The following is a 21,480-nucleotide window of genomic DNA, read 5'->3' as shown; positions in this document are numbered from 1 at the left end:
AGGACACAAGGGTTGGAAGGGATGAGGGCAGAGCTGCAGTCCAATTTAGTTTTGATGGCGCACATTGGGCTAGCTAAAGTGTTTAGTCCACACCCTGCGGTGCACTTCTGAAGGGATTGTGGTTTGCTGGAACACATTTGGGTGGCTCGGAGCATGATCGTGGGGTGCAGGGCAAGGACTAAGAATTGAAAAGACCAAAGGGGACAAAGAATTGAAAGGGGACAAGATTTGAAAAGACCAACACCATCTCGCTGAAAAAAGGTTATATTCTTAAATGAGAAAGTAACGTTTGTGAATTAAATAAAAAAAAAAAACAAAAAAAAAAAAAAGTGACCCCCAACATTTTTTTCACTGTAAGGAGAGTGTTCTGGTTACGATCTTAAACCTAACAACCACTAACAATTCACCATTTATAATGAGCGAAGCAACCATAGCTCCCTTCCAGTACACTGCTCCGGAACCGTCACATGATGTTACAGATTATATATATATCCTATGTGGAGAGAGGTGTGTTTGTGTGTCTGGCTTCCCGATGTACTGAGAAATTAGACCGAGTAGTCCTTCATCTTGCATTGCATTTTTCCCAGGTCAGTTAAGGTGTTTCCACGTGTCATAAAAAAAGACTATCTTGCCGCCTTTAATAAATAATGTCTTGATTTCAGGATTCAATCGCTGTTCCTATCAGTAAAGTAAGTAGAGTCCTGTATCCTACATGCCAGCGTCGGAAGTCACGCTATGTTGAACACACGTCACTATTCCAGAGGAAGGATTTTGCCTTCTATAAATAGCGCGCCGTGTGGCGGGAAGTCTAAAACTGCGTGCGTGTTCCACCTTTTTTGCCGCTTACTCGGGCTTTGCTCTGCAGTTTCATAATTACCTTCTGTCACTCCTCGACTAGTGACTGCTGATTACACAAAAACATATCTGCTGACGGAGGATGAAACCTTAGGCTTCATACTTCGACAATTGACTATCGATTTCACAGTTTGCAATCCAGAGAGAGAAAGGATCCGAATCACGTTTTTCAAATTATTTTCTCAACTAAAAATAGCATCGTGAATTATTCATTATCTCATTTTGGAAAATAGGAGCGATGCGTGCATTGTATCCGATTTACCTTTTTTATGAGTTAGTGTGTGCTACACAGAGAAATTGAGGAGTAAGCCGGGTTTATGCTGAGAAGAACACCGCTGCTGCAGAAATCTACTTTGCAAACCGAGCCTGGTATTTGTCCAGTAATACCTAGTCCCTATATTTCTCGAAGTTTGTTGTGTCACGTTGATAAAAACAGAGTGGCAGGTCATCTCCATTGCCAATCAACACACTATTGTGTCATACTTGAGCAATATATGTAGATATGGCTTCCAAAATCAGTCCTTTGCAAATATTGAACTCTGATCAGAATGAACACGTGTATTGAGGAGGTCTTCCATTTTAGGACTTTTCCAGGAAAATAAGTCATTCATAATAAGTAAAGCACGAGCATCTTTGTCGAATATGAATGTTTTTAATGCATATAGTTGTATTCCAACAGATCGTATCCAGCAGAACGATAACAAGACCTTTGGTGCTTAAGAATGGCAAGCCAGCCGGAAAAGGAACCATCACGGTATGTAAGCTTACCCAGGGGTGTTATTTTGTTGTTGTCTTACTCTTGATGACATTGCAGTATTGTTATTGTTTTATTCAAGAATGCCCTCCTTCAGAATCTCACTGCTTTCTTATACAGAATTTAATTGGATAATTTGAAAAGAAGTGTATCAATTCTCGAGGGTCTATAGTTTTAAGTTCTGCTGTTTCAAGAATAAAGACCTTAAAAAAAATAATCAATTACATCGATTATTTTTGCACTCTGCTGATTTAACTTTTGTAAGGCATTAAATGTTAGGTGGATATACTCATCAATATTTTTACTCATTTCAAATTTTAATTCTCTAGATTGAAGCCGAAGAAATAAAAGATAACAGAGCTGTCCTTTTCGAGGTAGAAGCAAGAAAACTGGACAATAAGGTATGTATAATCTGTTTGCTGCATGAGAAAGCAACAGTAACGTCACTGTAGCTTCAACAGTTAGGGCCTCATGTACAAAGCCACTCTGCGATCGCAAATCCTGCAAGTTGCTAAATCACAAGCTTTGCAGCCACAAAATCTTTTTTATGTACTTAATACATTTTCCGAGTTATTGAATCACAAAATTGGTTTGGAAACACATAACGAATCGCTCTTTAGAAGGAGAATATTTAGAGCTTCCCTCCCAAAGAGCGATTCGTTAAGTTATTTATTTATGTTTTGTGATCGAAATGCAGTTGCAAAACATTGAAATTTTACCGACACCTCAAAGGAGCTGTTGACCCATTCGCAAATGGAAAGGGGTCCTTTGGAACCCTCTCACCTTTGAGTATGTAAAAAAAAAAAATAAGTTTATTGGGGAGTAGGCAGTGGTCCACGGAACTACGGTCAACTTAAACAAACAAGCAGGAAACAATTTTCTTAAATGCAGCCCATTTTCTTTAAGGAAAACACGCTACATTACCAAAACAAAAGCTGACTTTATGTCCAATGCGATCACAGACATGTTGATCTGCTTCTCACCATCCCTTTGATGTCACCTAATTGTAGTGAGTTGCAATTTGGAACGTTCTTCATAAATTTTGATGAGGTATATGGATTGTGACTCACTACAATTTGGAATTTTGTGAAGCCACCTGTTAGTACATAGGTCTGTTCACAAAATTCCCTTACATTCTCAAAAAGTAGGTGTGCAATTTGTGACCACTGTTTGCAAATACATTTTTTGTATATCGGGCCTTAAATTTATTGTTCTATTTACATTGGCTTTGGTTAAAAAAAACAAAAACACCTGGTGCTAGGAAGTTGTTTTAGAAGATTTATCTTAGACTCCAGTCTGAATCCCTGGTTTTTCATTTTGGTTATTTAGCTGCCTTTTTGGCAAATATGTGAGTAATATCTTCTTGATTGCCCATTTATGTACTATATTTATGTAGTGCTATCTTGTAATCCTCATCCCTCTTATAGAACTTTTGGGGTGTTTTTAATTGGAAGGGTTTCCTTCTCTAAATTTTGTAAATTTGTATTTCACATTGTGCTTAAATCTCAATATATTATAACAATATTAAGAATACATTATTTACATAATTATAACACACCACAGCCTCATTGTACTATAAACAGATTTTATTTTCATACTAAATAATATTCCAATTTTTGTACCCCTTTTTTATACTACATGTTTACTTACAGAAAATGATTTTCTGATTTCAAAGTTAGTTGCCTACATTAAAAAAAAAAAAAAGATTATGCTCTATTTGCTTGCATGATCTACCTTTGTTTTGCCCACACTCTGCTTTCTTGACAAAAGGTGAATGCTTTAGCCAGTACACTGGACCTCGATTTGATGTAGGGCTTTGTGTAAATCTGAAAGCTCTCCTAAAATATAAAACTTCCCATGAACCGGTGTGTTCCTCAACCAGAACGCCTACACAACTCTTTAGAATGTTTACATCCTTGACTTCAACCACCACTAGTACTTACCCAGAGAATTCAATACCCTCTTCACTGGGATTTGCCCCAAGGGCCTGATCGGCTCAGCAATTGGCTTTTGTTATGTAACACACCAACTTAAAAAAATACAGGCACAAACTGTTTAAATTAGTTTAGTTTAATTTAACTGTATTTTATTTGGTGCACACTGCACAACTGATTGTCTCTAGCTACCATTGACCACTACAAACTAAAGTATTCTAACACCTTATAGTGTGCCATTTTCAGTGTATCTTCAAGACCCAAACTTGAAGACAGAAAATCAAGATTTTCACTGGTTTCTGAAACACCAATGCCCATAAAGTGGCAAGGGCCAACTAAGGACAAATCCCGGTAGCAGCCGCGATGGAGTAAGGACGTCGATCAGATCGTCTCCAGTCGTATAAATTACGCTGTGCCCCGGATTGCCTGATTCATTCAGCCAACTCTTGCCACGCATACGGGCCTGAATATTATGTTCCATGGATGGTCTGGGCACCACCGTCAATGGTTTATATCCACTGAATAACTGGATTTGTCCTTAGTTGTCCCTTGCCACTTTACGGGCATTGGTGTAACCAGGTTTTGGACTCCAATAGAGCATTGCAAGATGGATGAGGGTCACTTCACCTGTCCTCTTGTCCTGAGGAAGATCCGCATGGCTGAGGTATTAAAGTCCCTCGGTTGCCAATAAGCCGGATCGAAACGTGGACGCTATCCCCCACCGCACCTGGACCAATTTCCCCTTCCCCCTATTTACAGCCTTAAAGAAACTCTCCTTACAACTTTAGAAAATATAATTCAAATGAATAATTTGCATGTGGCCAGGTTGCATCTAACTGTTTATTGGATATTAGTTCTGTACAGTCTTGTAAATATATGCCCTTTACTTTTCTACACACTTTGAGCTCTCTTGACTCCTTTATATACACTTGAGCACTCTTTCTTGCACGTTCCCTAGAACATTTTCCTACCTTCTTGACCCTCTAGTGATTGTTCCTTTAAATGACTAAATGAATATATTGTAATAATACCTAGCGGTTTTTCTGCACATTTGCTTGTTTTACTTATTTTTACGATTTACAGACGTTTGTGAGCTGATTAATGTAAGGTCAAATAAGTTGATAATTCTGCTAAACTAACTCTTCCTTGAATAACTGGTCCAGGACCATTGTTTCTTTATAATAACCGATGTCCAGGTACCATTTGGGAATACCCCATTGTTTATAATGGTGGCTCTGGATTGGGCATGGAAAGTCTGTTATACGGACCTGTTGTGCTTGAGCATCGATCCTCTGATCATGCCACCTCTTTGGGAGGATCTTCACTTTCAGCAACAGGGCAGGGTTCTGCACCCAAACCTAAAAACGCTTCACCTTCATGCATGGAGATTGAGCAGTGACAGTTAACAGCATTCAACCTTCCACCCAAAGTCTGCAACTTTTTTTGGCATCCAGGGTTTACTCCACTAAGACGGCGTATGCCTACCATTAAGGAAGTTCGTGGCATGGTGTAAAGACGCATATTGATCCTCTGTCTGCACCCCTTTCCACAAGTTCCCCCATTTCTTCTTTCCTTGGCCCAGCAGGGCAATCCTTTAGGCACGTTGTCAGGTTGTCTTTCTACTATCTTTACAGTTGCCAGCCAGCCATCCCTTTTTAAATCCCTTATTGTACATAGGTTCTTGAACGGTTTCCAATCATTCTTTCTCACAGCAACTTATATTATGCCCCAGTGGGACTCCCTCTGCCTACCTTCTACACTCTGCCTCATTTCGCCAAAGAAGAGGAGAGTCCTCACTGGCTGGACCCAAAAAGAGCTTTGTCGTTCTACCTTGACCTAACAAAAGAGTTGCTGGTGGACGATCAACTCTTCGTGGGGTGTGTCAGAGCCACGAAAAGGGGAAGGCTGTGCAGAAACGAACCATTTTACGATGGATAGTGCTCTGCATCAAAATCTGCTACCAATTGGCAATAAAGCAACCCCTTGAGGGCTTGTGTTCTCACTCTACAGGAGCAGAGGTCGCGACCACTGTTTGCTTGCTGAGTTCCTGTCCTGGACATCTGTCGGGCACCAAGGTGGGCTACTTTGCATACATTTCCGAAGCACTGCAGACTGGACAGACGGGTCCGGTGTGATGGTCACTTTACCCATTCTGTCCTACAGGGCTTTTTTGTCTAATTTGTATAGCAGCCCCACCTCCGGGGAGGTACTGCTTGGGTATCTTTTCTAAGGTAAGGAATCTGCGTCTAGAAGTCTCTATTAGATGAACAAGTTACTTACCTTTGGTGACGCCTTAACTTGAAGATACTCTATCGAGCCACAGATTCCTTACCAACCCACTCAACCCACCACTGTGTGAACAGATTATAATGTAAAGAGTTCGTTCACCCTTTCTAAGGCCACTAGCTTCACACACCAGTGGTCAGTGTTTCTTTTGACTTTGCGCTTCTGGTGTGGAAAATCCCGAAAAGAAACTGCCATCATTTGGCTTGGGTGGTGCATAAATTGGTACCGCGGACGACGTTAAGGGCGCCGCATGGAGCTGAACGACGCCACCTACCGGTGTGCAGGAGTTCTGCTTATTAAAAGTTTCCAGATCCAGTCTGGTGCCTGGGGTATATTCTAAGATAAGCAATCTGTGACTAGAGAGAGTCTCTACCAGGTAAGACATTCAAGGCTTGTAACTTGGTCTCCAGGACTCCTAAGGAATTGGCCTAGTCAGTTGAAACTCGTTGTTGGAGACCTTTTTTTGTTTGAATGGAAAGTTTACCAACTTAGAGGATATTGGAATGTTTTGACTGTAAACTCAGAAGCAGTGACTAATAGAACTAATGTGTCCAGCCTTTATTTCAGAGCCACAGTAGGAGAGAACAGACCGATTACATTCAAGCTGGATATGTTGCATCTTTCTTTCTAGTACTGTGACCCATTCACTGAGAACAACCGAATGTTTAAAGATCTCCTAAACACTCCTCTCTGGACAACATTATCCATAGTACTCAAGGTTATTTGAAAATCTAGCTCGACAATGTAAAAATTATGCCCATGTTTTGGGTCATATCAAAACCCAAGATCCTATTACAAATGTCCCTATTTGTTTTCTTAATCGTGTCCTATTCTTTTCTGAATTAAAAAAAGGAACAATTAATGAATTACAACACTCATAATATGCTTCCTATCTGACGGTCGCTTGTGAACTCTCTGTAGTCGCAGTGCCCACCAGACACGGAGTTCATTGTTTTTTTAAATTGCTATCTCGTGCTGTATTAGGGTTTCTAATTCATACCAACCTCTGCAGTAAACCTTAAATGCTCAGCTTTACTACACCTAGAGGGCGAAGTGCCCAATTAGGGTAATTTGGTTATCCATTTGTAGTATGATTAGCCATGGGACTCAATTAGTAAACAATAGTACCACTTAGGAAACTGCCCAATAACCACTGACTACTCAGTACCATAAGGAAAGACCTCACAGTTTTTGAACAGGACAAGCACAACATCAAATATCTGAGTTTGGCAGCAATAGTGCCTGCAATTGTAGTGACCAATTAGAACAAATTCTGGATTCTCGAATGTTTCCCATGCTAGAAAGGCATCAAGTAGAAGAAGGAAATCTCCATACTATAAGGTGATGGCCTTTGGTATCTTACAGCCCCTTAGCTGAAAGTAAACGTTATGGGAGAATTTTTATTCTCATCTCAAAAATTACCTACAAATTGACAATTCAGGAGGTCAAAGAATGCCACCTGTTTATTGAGGTGGAGTAACAATTCAACTAGGGCTGTTGCTGCTTTCACAATATATCGTGATGCTCCTGAAAGTGCATATGTACGGGTATGCCAATTGAATTTAAACCAGGATACATTTTGACACTTGGGTTATGTTTCTCAAATATGACATTTGGATTATATTTGACACATCATATGCTTCATAAAGCTAAGATTGGTACAGCATAGTTTTAGTTTTTTGGTTGTATTCAACACATATTACTGTACACAAATCCAGAATCATGAATATTAGTAGAATAGCATCACATGAAGTTAATGCCGTAGTACCATTAAGTTTATATTTGTCAGGTTGTAGGGTTATGTAAATGCCCTTTGAATCAAATTATGAGAAAACAAACACTGGCAGCTGCCCTGTGTTTTGTATCCTTACAAAACCTTTTCAAAGATAAGGATGTCTTGGATCCTATTAGTGACTGTGGTTTTCAAAGTCATGGACTTTAAAGGGGCGCAGAGAATGAATTGTGTGTCTAGGAAACAGTAGGAAATTGATTGTGTGTGTATTGCACTTGAAGCCTGGATTGGCATGGAAGGGTATAATGTTTTGTGCTAAGAGTAGAGACATTTGGATTATGCGGAGTTATTTATCATTTTAAACATACATCTATACCAACTGCTACCTGAACTTTTATCTGGGTCCCAATTTTGTTAATCCCATTTTTGTCCCCTCACTTTAGAATGTTCTAACTTCAAATACACAGTCTTTATTGATGCTCTTGGGACATTATTAGGCCTTACTGACATATGTACACGGAGACTGGTGTTTTACAGACATTCTTATCCTCAGCAGATGTTTAGCTCATCATTAGCGGTGAAGATATTTGGACTCTCATGTATTGTTATTGTTACACTCCTGTTTATTTGATATGGGCAGTAATCGGCCTTCACTTTTTTTGTTATATGAATTTGTGGATATCATTTCCCAAAGTTTTTATTTCTCTTATTAAATTTAGTTTGACAACAAATTAGCAAAACAACCTCCGCTTTACATGCTTCTTTCACCCCTCATCTCTGGGTAGTAATCATACACCGCACTTGTTCATTACATCACATCATTACAGACTGAGTATCCTCCTTATTATTGTGGACTTCTTGAACTCTAAGCAATGTATGACTTAATTAACCACTCATTGCCCTACCATACCGTTCTCAGGCGTTCATTGCACCGGCTCACTTTTTGACCCTCCAGCATCCATCCTCCCCACATTTCCCATATTTTTTTCTATTAATATGGATATTTGACCGATGATTATAGAAATCCTGTTAGGACTAAGGTTGTACCTTCCCCATTGCAAAATGGCGGATAAGATCTAATAATAGTAATGCTAGGTATTTGCAGGTTTCAATTCTGTCCCTTTTAAGATAGGGCCTAAACAAGAGGCTCTGGAAACTCCTTGGATCAAGGTGTGGTAACGCTGGCTAATATTCTTAGTGAGTTTTTATCTCTTAATCACTTTTACGCTTTGGCCACGATTATGGTTTCACTGGTTAAGTAGTTAATTATGTGTTACATTATTGGTGTCTTAATTGCAGAGTGCAGCACTCCTTGACTCACAGCATTGCAGGTTTTCACTTAATTGCGAGAAGCCTCTTCTACACTGCGATACGGTTTTGTCAAAAAACTGTGTTTTTTGTTTGACTTTTCTGTTACTAAGATGACCAGCTTTTAACACAGGAATTATGGGGAGCTTATATGCATGTTATTCCATTTAGAATGAAGTTTCCACACTGGAACCAGCCGTGCTTATACCACAATTTGTAGAGATTTGAATTTTATTCATGTAAGTATATACATATATCACAGTTCTGATTTCATGTTGCTTTTAATTAGATTAACTCACACTTTGGTGCTTTGAGGTTACACAGGATGAGAGGAGACCCGGATCAGGTTTCATAGGCTGACAACACGTAGCACTTTAAGATGTGTATGTTTTTTAATGATGTGCACAATGGGTGAGGCATTTGACACTTAATGGTTTTATGGGGATACTTTTTTAGCACTACGTTGGTAGTGGTTACTGGTGGGGCGCACAAGTTTGTACAGTGGTAACTATATCATAATTTGATTTAATGGTGACTTACACATATTGTGCTTTCTGTATTGTAGACCAAGATACTTCATTGAAACTGTCAAACATACTAATGACGGTTTGGGATACTTTGGTGAATACTTACTATTCTAAGGTGTGTTCACTTTAAGCTATAGCTATCATTATACAACTATAACATACTCTTACTTTGGGGACCTACTCCAAATGCATTGCCTGAAGATAAACCCCCATGGACCTAGGCTGCTATCAATATGCAAAGATAACTACATTGCATGAGTGCTGCAAAGCTTTTGTAAACTGAAGATGATTATCGATACACTCTGAACATTAAAGTTATTGTATGGACTGCAGAACATCATCTTGTAATGGTTTAGGAATTACCCCTTTATGCGTGCTCTTGAGTCTGTACACTGCATGCATGTTATTTTGAACTCACTCCTTGCGTGATGGATTGTGGTTTCACGCATGACGTCAAGCAAATTATGGTAAATGTATGTATATTTTCTAGTCCCGACGAGGTCTAAGTGACAAGGTCGAATGGAACACTTGTTGGTTAGAAGCCCTCGGGCTCATTAATCCAGGGTCCAGTTATTCCACAATGCCAGGCAGGCTTCAGATGATTCCCAGCTTCACTCGGTGAAGCCCTTGTGCAGTGTTCTTTCCTCTACACTTCCAACGGCAGTGATGAATGACCTGCCACGTTAGTCCGCAGTGGAAAATCTTCAGATTCAGGTCTTGATTCAGCGCCCCTTAAATGAAAAAAAAAATGGCAGTCAGTTCAAATTGTATATCCGTTAATAAAAATGATTACAATAAAAGATCAGTATGGCATACAGGAACTGCTGGCCTCAAGCTTGACATTAATTATTGATTATAAGTAGTTTTTCCTGTACATGTATATTGCCTCGCCACTGCATTACAAGTGCATTATATATTATGGCACTAGAATACTGCGGACTAGATATCAGTCTCGTTGTAATGGGGTAATCTGTCCGCCAAACTCTAAATTAGGCCCTAGGCCTTTAATATTGGATTATGGTCCCAAAAAGTAAAGCTAAAACTATTGTTTATATTTTATTCAATGTAACTACATTAAATGCTCCCTAATAGATTAAAGCATGTTCTGCTGCTAACTGTCATTTATCTTCCTAATTCTGACAATTAAAGACAAGCTCCTTACATGTCTGAAATGTTTTAAAGGGTGTCTTGCCTCTGTAACAATGCTGGGCAAATACAAGGAATATATGACAGAGATTGATCAATGTAAACACATAGCCCCTGTTTAGGTCGAGCCTAGAGCAGCGCATGCGCGGCTTGCTTGACTTTCAGTAAGGGGGTTTTCAAAATGCTACCAGAGGCTTTTGCTGGCCTCAAGCTTGCGTGTATGTGCGCGTGAACACGCGCAGCCGCCATCTGTCTTTTCTCCGTCACGGGTAATTAAGTGCATTGCGATCGCGATCACTTTAACTTTCGGCTCCCGCGCGGCCAATGCTTTTCGCGCGTGCTTGTTATCTCTATCTCGAGCTTTTTTCATAACTTGCATGTTGGTGTTGCAGTGTTTATTCTTGTTTCGCTTGTGCTTGTTTCCTTTTTGGTTTATTATGTTTTTGTTCTGCCTTTTCTTTATTCTTCCTCCTTATTTTCGTCGTGCCTCCCACTGTGTCCTCCTAGTTCTGCTGTTTCCCTGGCACGGGGTCTTCTTTCAAGCTATTCCTTCTGCTTAGTCTTCCCTGCTGCCCAAGAAACCTCCGCCGATGGGCTATATTCGCCCTGGGGGGGCGTTCTCCTCGCGGGCTCCAATCGGCTATGATGACCCAGCCGGGCGTAAGGGCACTCACCCTGCTGCTCCTGTTCCTGCAATCTCAGTTAGCAGGCGGCGTAATCACTCGGCCTCGCTATCTAGCCCTCTTTGCCTCCCTGCGATCACAATCTGGAACAGGAGTTTCACCCTGCCGCTCTCGCAGCACCGCTCCCTTTCCTTGCAGGCCCGGGTTCGAGGGCTCAGTCCGGATGCAGCCGTAAGGCGGCCGTCTTGTGTTCCTGCTGGCTGCCGCGGCCTCACCTCGGGGCCGTCTGTTTCCAGCCCCTGGATTTTCTCTGGAGAGAGAGTTCCCAGGTCACTCCCTCTCCTGCCTGCTAGCCTCTGCAAGACTGGTCTCAGATGTCTGCCCCGCCCTATTCAGCCACCCGAGTCACTCACTTCACCATCTGCTGCTATCGACGCTGTCTTCCCTTAAGGGCTTCTGCCAGGTGGGTGTCCGGATTGCTGTTTGCTTTTCGTCATGGCCACTTCTGTTGCTGTGCCCTCTGGGCCGCGGGCAAATGGGCCTATGCCGCCACCTCCGGAGCAGGCTGCAGGCCCCGAATACTTTGTGTTCCCACTGTTCTTTGCACTGGGATCTGCTGGGTCCCTACTTTCGCTGTCGGGGTGTTTTTAGATTATGTGTTCCAGTATCACTTCTTTTTAACGGGTTATAACAGGATTACGGGGTCCCCGGAGACCCGATTAATAGAGAGCTCATGGCCATGTTGCCAGGCCACGCTCCCCTATGTTTATTTTTAAGTAGGCCCAATTCATCACCCCTTACCATCATGCGTGATGGTTGGCATGAAGTTCTTGTGGTGATAACCTGCATTTAGTTTTTGTGCATTACAGCCAATGAAGTTCACTTAGGTTTCATCTGCACAAAGGGCACTGTTCCAGAAACCTGGTTCATTCAGATGCTGTTTTGAAATGCTAAGGTGTAGTAAATTTTGTAATCCATTTTATATGAATATTTTACAACCTTGAAAAAGTCAAGTTGACGAAACAGAAACACTTGTCGGCTGCTTTTGTCTATTGTATGTAAACACTGTAAGAATGGAAGGATGTGAAGAGGACTACACTATCAGGGGAACTTACGGCATGTTTACTAAATTTGTCTTGGACTCTATTTGAAATTCTTGGGTTACTTGATGTTAAATGGTCTGGTATAAATATTGCTAAACATATAGCCCTAGATTTTGGTTTCAAGAACTGTCATTGCGCCCTTGGTTGGCAGGGGCATTTACCATGAGAGCACCTAGGAATTCTGTGTACGTTGTATCGATTTACTGTACCCCTTCATGATGTTAATGACAGAGGTGTGAATATATGTGATCGCCACCAATTTATCTGTAACACTTTATGGAAGCCACTCAGGTTCTGAAGGACAAGAAATTGTGCAAAGCACAGAACATTAGAAAGGCAGGACTGAAAAGGGTTCAGGCCTTTCAAATTGCTCCTCTCCACAAACAATCCAGCGACCTGCATATATGGATTTTGTGGCGGACTTTTTAGCAGCCAAGATGATGCCTGTAATCTCTGTTCAACAGATAGGCGTACCATATACTTCTCTCCCAATCTGGGGGAGAAGCACCTTCAGAAACAAAATTGACAAAAAAAGGAATAGGTGGGAATATGTAAAGCAGGCCCCACGACCAATTGAACTGAAGACTTTCTTCAGGGAACTATTCAGAAGACATTGTGTGGCACAAAACCAATGCTACTTCTTGTTCAGGGCTATGGTGAGGCTACCAATGCATGGCTATCACAATATGGAGAAGCTCACTTTTGTTTCTTCAGGTTGAAGCTCTCAGTTATGGTTATTGAGGGAGAGATGATTCAGCGCATCCTCTATCATTCTGGGAACCTGCAAGGTGGGCCTCTATTGGAAAGAAGCCCACTTGCTATGCCCAGCTCATAGCCATATCACCTCCCAACACAAGGTTCTAGACCATACACTGTCAACATCTTCCTGCGATGGGAGGGAGGAGTACCTTCAAAGTGAGGTGGGCAGACTGCATTTCCAACACCTTTATATGTAGGTGAGGCGCCAACACCGATAACCGGTCCTGCACTGTGTTGTCCCCTAGGTTGGCACTACAGCACAATGAGGAATCTGTTACCATGGTAGCCTGCAATTATGGAGGCTGAAGGGGTGATCCACAAGAAGGTTCGAGGGGCACATACAACAGTGCAGATCCGGCTCAACAAAATCAGAGCTATGAACATCAGCTGAGCGGCTAGCTTATGCTGTAGGCACAATCTCCCCTCACACTACTGAGGGGTACTCATGTGCCCTATGGCATGGGCCAACAGCATGCACTAGGCCATCAGGCCTAATAGGTGTAGGACTTGGAAATGGAGTCTGAACTAGAAACACTGAAATTATCTATATTATCTGCAATACTTTGAGGAGGACGAAGAAAACCATTCAAGGACGTTGGGTCTAGAACCACACCCATGAACATCAGCCTCTGCATGGGGACTTGATGGGATTTCTAGTGAAAGCTCAAGTGGTACAGCAGAAACATGGCACGCGTAAGATGGTCAGTGGCCAGCCACTTGGATCCTCCTTCACTAGCCAGTTGTCCAGGTATGGAAATACAGGTACTCCCGACCTCTGTGAAGTCACCACACACCTTCCTGTGTGCTGTCGTCAGTCCAAGTGGTATTGTTGAGACCCAATGGTGAACCTCCACGAATACCTATAAGATAGGATTGACAGATGAAAGCAGGTGTATACCTGGTGACACTAGGGAGATAGAGAGTACTTTTCTTAAACAGTTTTCATGTATATCACTTCCCATGATGACCCAGAAGTAATTTTGTTCAATCTCGAATTGGAATAACTTAAATGTATTCCTTATCAAGTCTTGAGACCTCTGTAATAATGTTAGTGGCCAGCAAGTGCCACTTTTTTCACGGTACATATACTTTAAGAGAAAGGGGTGTTCCATTTAATATTTCATTAAAATGAATGTTGGAAGCTAGATGTCACCTACCAAAGACTCAATACAGCAGCCCGAGTGAAATCAAGCAAAAGACCAGGTAGAGGCATGAGAAGCTCCTGGAGTTATTTACACGCATAGCGTTGTGCGTCATAAACCGTTTTCGGTGTGCACTTGCACAAGTCTTGTGTTATAAAACTAAAGTTGGAGTGGGCTGGTGAACTGTTTTAATAATGGAATTGGAGCTCAGTGTCACATGCTGTAGTGAAGGCTCTAGCGCGGAACTTGTGAAACAAAGAAGGATGTCGAGGCACATTCACAGGTAACATTACTCATGAGCAGGATGAGGGGACGATGTAGTGCCCTTTGTGGTTGTGCTAGTGGCATAGGCTGAGCAATGCAGAAGGCCGAACAGCACTGTTGTCTTTGTTACAAGGGGATTGGCAGTCGCAGGTGACAAACAGCACTTTGAGCAATCTCCACAAAGCAGGGGATCACCCCGTGGGTTCTTGTGTTTTTACCTCGCACCATACAGACCGCTCCACAACACAGTGTTTTGTTGTCTCTCCGAAAAACATGGATAGTGGTTGCAGTAATTAGATTTCTTTATTTGTTGAGGTCATGCTGTAGAGTGATAGAATCAAACGTCTCAAGCAACCCTTCTCTTGAGATGCAATTACAGTAGGAAATTCTTCTTCAGTCCTGGAATGTTTCCTATTGTTTCTGGAATAACAGCCAAACTACCTGTCGCTGGCTGAATCCTTTCCTTTGAATTGGAGCACAGTGATCCTTGAAGTAAAAGGGGACATTGATATCTTCATATAGACCAGTTTATATCCAAAGACTATGGTAGTTGAAGTTGATCAGCTGGTCAAATTTTTGAGGGACCCAATGATTAACTTATGCACATTCCAAGAGGTACACTTGAGTCCCAATGAATTGGTATGTCAAACTGTGCAGTCACGCTGGTTACCTTAGTTAGGATTAACACCCCATTTTGTTCACTGGGTTAGTAGATCTGACCTTGACACTCCTACAGCCAATCAGTGACTTTTGCTGAGCACAGTTCTCCTAGCTATCGCTAGACACAGAATGTGTTGACAGTCAGTTCATCTCTTATGATTGCGACTATGCACTTTGCTAGTCACCTAGTTTACAATGTAAATATAAATGTGTTGTACTTGTATAGCGCACTGTTACTCTAGGGTGTCCTGGCGCTGTACTCATACCGCTGGGAACCCTTCCTGGCTTTTCCCTGTGAAATGTCCACTCCTGGGCACCCCCAAGGTGAAGCCAGGCATCCCAGCGCTGTTGGGGCCGTTGTGGAGATTAAGCAAGCCATTGCCCAGAGTTGCAGAGTGGCACCCATGATTAGAGTAGGCACCGAGTAGAGAATTAACAGGTCCGAGGAAATTGAGCCCAAGACCCACCGAGGCGGGAATTGAACCCTGGTCCTGGGCCAGACCTCTGCATCAGGGTCTGCCGCTCTAACCATTGAGCCACACTTCTCCACAATGGCTGAGGAAGAGAGGGGGACAAGGAGAGAGCAGTGCAGGGGTCATACAGGACAGGGGAATACACAGGCGCCGTTGTGTAGGTATATTTAAATCGGAGTTTCCACAGGAAGATAATTTTTTGCTTCTCTAATAACTATGGAGCAGTTTAACGGATCAGCACAAACGTTTTCCCCCCAAAAAGTTAATTCTTGGCTCATTTACACAAAGATTTTATGCTGATCTGTCATGTTGGGACCAAGAAAAGGGAGTGGGATTGAATCACACATTCAGATTTGCGCGCCTAAACTGTACAGAACATTTTGTGGAACCATTATGGGACTTGGCCCCCGTGTCCTAAAAACATGTTTAAACAAGCATTGGCATAGCCAATAGGTCTTGCCTTTGGTATGTTATAAGTGTTTAGTTATCCAGCACAATATCCTTGGTACAACAACATTAACTGTTGCATGGCTAAACACTTATAAGGTCCCAAAGGCGAGACCTATTGCCTATGCCAATGCTTGTTGTCTTTCTGTGCTGGGTCCCAGGAACCTATGTCTGCGGACTGTAATCGTAGAACATGGATCTTAATGAATTTATGCCAGGAGCTTCAGTGCATGCCCAAATGCAAATAGCTAGGTGTGATTCCCAGATCATACCAAATAACGCTACAGTTGCATATCTCAGAATGTTTAACAGTCGGTTTTTAAAATGGAACTTTTTTTAACGCGTTTTCTCATTTCACTGAATGGTTTAGTACGAGTTTTTCAAAAGTTGTAACCACAAAGACCTTTTTATTAATATGTCTTGTAGTCTATTTAGTAGACCAGTTCTTTGACTTATGAGTTTGACATATCCTTAATATGGTTTTTAATTGTGGGTATTGAATGGAGAAGCTAGCTACCACCGTATCTCTTCTACAGACTTGGTGAACAATTGGAAGCTGAGGATAGGTCACAAGAACGGTTCTCACTTTTGAGAGGGCACATATTATAAGTGCATGCTCCTGTTGGTTCCCGTAGGTTGCAGTGCTGACAGGGCCCAGCGACAACTGCTGGTTTACCACTGGTGGTCCGATTGACAGAACCTGGGTGACTGTGAGCATATAGTAGGTGACTGATTGACCGGATGAATGGGCGCGCCTGAAGCCTGTCTGGGATAGAATGTTCTCTGAGAGCGGGAGATATATTGTAGGGAGGCTGGAGGAGAATGGAAACTTTCTTGTATTGGTTGCCTTGCACTTTCGGTTGCATTGGGGTTGGCCCTGCTTGGGAAGGGACTGTGCAGGGCATGACAAAACAATTGTCAAAGAGTTGGATGAGTGGACATCAAGATGCCTTAAGGTGCTGATGGGTGTTTTCCTAGGGCTGTTTTCATCCCTTCATCCACCCTGGAGAATGGAGTAGCCAGTATCCCGTTGGCAACAAGGCACCACGTGGATGGGTCTGGACACTGGATAGTCTCTTACCTAACCCTGGAGGGCAAGGGGGTTGCTCCTCACCTCTGTTTGCCGGGTGACGTGGCACTATGATTGCGGTTTCGGAGTATTTTATGGCCGAGTACACACAAGAAGTGGAGTTACCCATCACATTAAACTCACCGGCCACTCACTACCTTCTAACATAGGTGCCCTGCCTTTTTCCTTAGACCTGGGATGCACTTTAGTCTAAACGAAGCTACAGGGACCAACAGTATGGGCTTTTGGGAAGCCCAGAAAATTATTCAGTTGTTACCTTCAATCAAATCAGTCTCCTGATGACATATGTCCAATAAAAGTGCTGCACGCTGAGCTCCCCCCTATACCTTTTGGGATAGGTTCTATTTTTAGTGCTTCATTTTCTTCAGGTATTGTCCAGAGCAACCCGAAGAACAGTGTGTTTAAATCTCTTCTGAAAAAATCTGTTGGATCCCAGCCACACGAGAAATTATCGACCTATCTTTGTCCTACCAGCCATAGCTTTGTTAGAGAAAAATGTCTCTCGGTTCGGAAAATGAAAAGTTGCTGGATTAATCAGAAATAGAGCTTCACACCGGCATGAGCACAATGGCTTAGTTACAGTTATAGATTACCTAAGGATGAGACAGGCCTCTGGTTATCCGACTTGCCTCATTATTGCATTTCTCTGCCCCTTGTGTTGCGGTCAAACATTCCATTTTACATGACAGATTGACAGCGTTTGGGCTTCTCATTGCCACACTTGTTTGGTTATCATATTTTCTATTGTGATGCAGTTGCTCATTCCCTCCCCTATCGATCCAGCCTCATTTCAGTGTCATCCCGGGCCCCCTCACTCTCACCTAAATGATTTAATATTCAGATAAGGTGCATGATTAGTATCATCAGATCATTTGGTTTTGACTGTATATTTTATGCCTCCGATTCCCAGAATATTTTCTGATCTGACTGTACTCCAAATAATTTGTAAAACAATCTTCAATTCTGTCTCCTACATATACAACCCTGGATGAGCACTAATATGTTGAAATTGAATGCAGACAACGGAGAAAATTTCATTTTTGGCAATAACTGCTTGTGAAGTGCTTGTTTCTGGCCTAGTCACCTCGAAGCCTCTGCAATACATCCTCTCATCTTGTCATTTTTGAGAATCTTGGCTTTTGATTTGACAAGGATCTCACAATGGATAGCCAAGTAAATCAGTTTCCTTGGCTTTCTTCTTTCAACTGCACCAGGTGAAAAAGGTCCTTCCCTTCACTGCACAGCAGGCGAAAAATGGTTGGTGGTGACGTTTTATGTAGACTCAACTGTGCTAACTCTGTGTTCTAGAATTGCCCTCCAGGACTGAGATTGAAATGTCCCATGCATGGTGTACAGTTGTGTTCCCTAATCCTGAGTGCCCAACAGAGAGTACCTGGTATCCTAGTTTTTGATTCTGGCCACAGCTTCACACTAATCTAGAAAATGTACGAAGGCTTAGGCCTATTTCTTGACATAAGTAAGGTCCTGGACATATCCTGCTCCTGGAAGGGCACAGAGACCGTGCTGTCATTTGTTGGACAGTGTGCGAATGTCCCTGTCATGGGTTTACCATGTAGCGCGATGGAGGCACCCTACTGTGATTTGTGAATCAGTAATTGTGGCCAGGCATTTTTTATCTTTGTCACTGGACTTGAGTCCAATTTGCCCACTCATGTAAAATTCTGCTTCTGGGCACTGTTGGATCTTAAAGCTAACATCCCAGTTTATGTTATGCACGTTTGTATATGTGTAACCTGTGTGGTGCATGCATGATGTGTATGAGTGAACCAGAGTATTGGCGGCCTGTGGATTCCATTTTGGAAGCCCTGGGCCTACCTGTACTGAAGGAGGAGGTGAGGGTGTTTTCCCAGACAGTGAAGTGTATTGTTGACATTCCTGGAGGGAGGAGGCCTAGGCACTGAGGTAGGGAAAGAGGAGACAAAGCTCCTTTAGAAATTTAATTATATCCTTTTGCTCAGGAGGTTTCTGATTAGTCTCCTTGATGTTGCTATTTGTTAGATGGTCGGGGTGAGGGATGGGACTCAGTCCCCGTTGTTCAGACTGTGAAGGATCCTTGAGGTGAGGCCTGCCTTGTTTACCTGTACTTCATCACTGTTAAGTGTTTCTGTTGGGAGCCAGGTTCAGAATGCTCACACATTTGTGTGCCTTTCTTGTGGGTGTTCTAACCTAAGATGACCATGGTGTTAGTAGCATCACTTTACACAAAGGCTGTGTCTAGAAGATAGACTGGAAAGGACAAATGACAGAAGAGCCATCCAACGTGGTTGTGAGAGTGCAGACGGAGAATGCACATCCCCTTTCTGCTTTGACTGTATTAAAGTGGTACCTTCCCAAACATTTTATGTTTCCAGTTCCAAGTCCTCTTTGACTAAGGAAGGTGGGTGCTTTGCAGAGTACCCAGAGGACTGCATCCAGAGCTAGTGTCTGCTGGGAGTCAGCTTCACAGAGATGAGGGGACATCACCTGAAGTCTGACCTGAGAGTAAGAGCTGTCTCCCTACCTTTTTAAAAAAAAAAAGTTTTTATTAACATTTTCCGTTAATTGGTACATAATACTGCATACTAAGGTATAGAAATAATTACGATCATTCTTAAACACATTGAGTACATCTACATGTTCTTCAGCACAGTTTTCCTCCACGTGCCTAGCGACACTGCAATGTGAATTGGCGGATACAGCATAGCCCCCCGGTCTGTAAAATTATTCGCTGACATCAGACACCGACTCAACCCTAGGCGGATCACAAATGTTGCCTCTGAAGGCATTCCACTTTCCCCATAACCGTGTCCATTTCTTGGGGCACCCCTATGCATATATACCATATATACCACTTTCTCTGCTATCATTGCGCCGTCCATGTCACAGCACCACTGATGGTAAGTGGGAATTCGTCTCACTCCCCAGTGATGGGCTATGTTCCGTTTTGCTATCGTCATGCCTAACGTCGCCCAATTTTGGGCTGTTTGGTTGAGGTCTGTCAGCTCCCAGATATTTAGAAGACATCGCTTGGGCTCCGCCCACCCGCGAGATGGTGCGCATTACTGCTTCCCAATATGGTTGTAACTCTGGACAATCCTACAGTATGTGGTCAAAGGTACCCAGCCCAACACACTGCCGTAAACCGAATGGTGTCAGCACGTCCCATGCGGTGCATAGTCGTTCGTGTGTAGTAGATGCGATGGAGAATTTGAAATTGCACTAACTTTAATCTAGAGGGGATTGCTACCTCTCTCGGGGAGGACAGTTCTTCCTGCCAGTCTGTCTCGTCCAGTTCCCATATGTCGGTCTGCTATCTGTCCCTGAGGGTTTTTGTGGGGTCTGGTTTGTTGTTTATAATTTTGCGATACGTTTGAGATATCGCTTTTCTCGTCATGTGGTCCATCAATAATCTATCCTCTAGTGGTGAGGCCCCCGGAAGCTCAGTTTCCGGCGGGATGAGTGTTGTAAGTGCGTGGCTAACCTGCATGCAATGGAAAGTTTCCGTCGGTGCCATCCCATATGTTTCCTGGAGCTGGGTGAATGGACTGATCTTACCCCTCTTCCATAAATCCCCAACCCGGGAGATACCAATTAGGTCCCATTGTTTAAATCCCTTGGTGTTGCGTAATTTGCCTAAGCGTTGGGTTTCCCACAGTGGTGTGGCTTGTCAGTACTCCCTCCCAGACAAGCGTGGGTAGTGCATTGAACCATATTTGGACGGTGTGCGCCACTGGCCCTATGAGGTTAGGTCCCCAAAGTTTATTATAAAGTGCTCCCATGACGCGCCAGGCCCCCCCCCCCCTCTCCCCCCCCCCCCCCCCTCCCAACCGAGGACATATCTGTCCATACGGAATGCCGGTTCCTCTTGTGGAGCATGGAGCCCAATGGTTTATTACGGTGAGTTATGATGACCAATAGTATACTTTTATGTTTGTAAGGGTGATTCCGCCATTGTACCAGCTCTTTACCAATTTATGCATTGCTATACGGGCGGGCTTCCCGTCCCAGAGGAGATTGCTGACTTTGGTTTCAATGGCTTTAAAATAGTTGGGGGGAACCGCAAAGGTGGTATTTCGCAGGGCATATAGGAACCTAGGGAGCGCCTTAATTTTTTTTTTGTGTAAAATTTTTTATTGTTTTCACAACAGTTAGAACAAAAGGACAACGAGACAGACCTTGTACAGGAATCTCATGACAAATTCCCACCCAAATGCACAATTCCTCAACCCAGCCCACTTCCACTGCATTAAAAAGGACCACGTTCCCCCCTCTCCCCGTCCCCCCCCAAACCAACCTAACCTTCCGAATCAGAGGAGTCCCCATCAGACACGGGCGGTGGATCACATATTCCTCCCCTGTACTTGTTCCATGCCCCCC

The 21,480-nt window shown here is 42.9% G+C and overlaps 1 protein-coding gene across 9 annotated transcripts in view; it reads left to right on the top strand.

The window, feature by feature from the left end:
- The window catches only part of CPNE3 (copine 3), a 434,216-nt gene that overhangs the window by 227,571 nt on the left and 185,165 nt on the right, over positions 1 to 21,480 (top strand). For all 9 annotated transcript variants that reach the window (XM_085605326.1, XM_085605317.1, XM_085605318.1 and 6 more), the window contains 2 exons: positions 1,535 to 1,609; positions 1,939 to 2,010. In XM_085605326.1, the coding sequence (XP_085461452.1) occupies positions 1,535 to 1,609; positions 1,939 to 2,010 (147 nt within the window). The remainder of the gene's footprint in view (positions 1 to 1,534; positions 1,610 to 1,938; positions 2,011 to 21,480) is intronic.

The sequence above is a fragment of the Triturus cristatus genome, chromosome 5_1 (genome assembly GCF_964204655.1).
Source record: "Triturus cristatus chromosome 5_1, aTriCri1.1, whole genome shotgun sequence".
NCBI classification, from domain to species: domain Eukaryota; kingdom Metazoa; phylum Chordata; class Amphibia; order Caudata; family Salamandridae; genus Triturus; species Triturus cristatus.
Note: the sequence above shows the minus strand (reverse complement) of the source record. Positions and strands in the feature narration are given on the sequence as shown.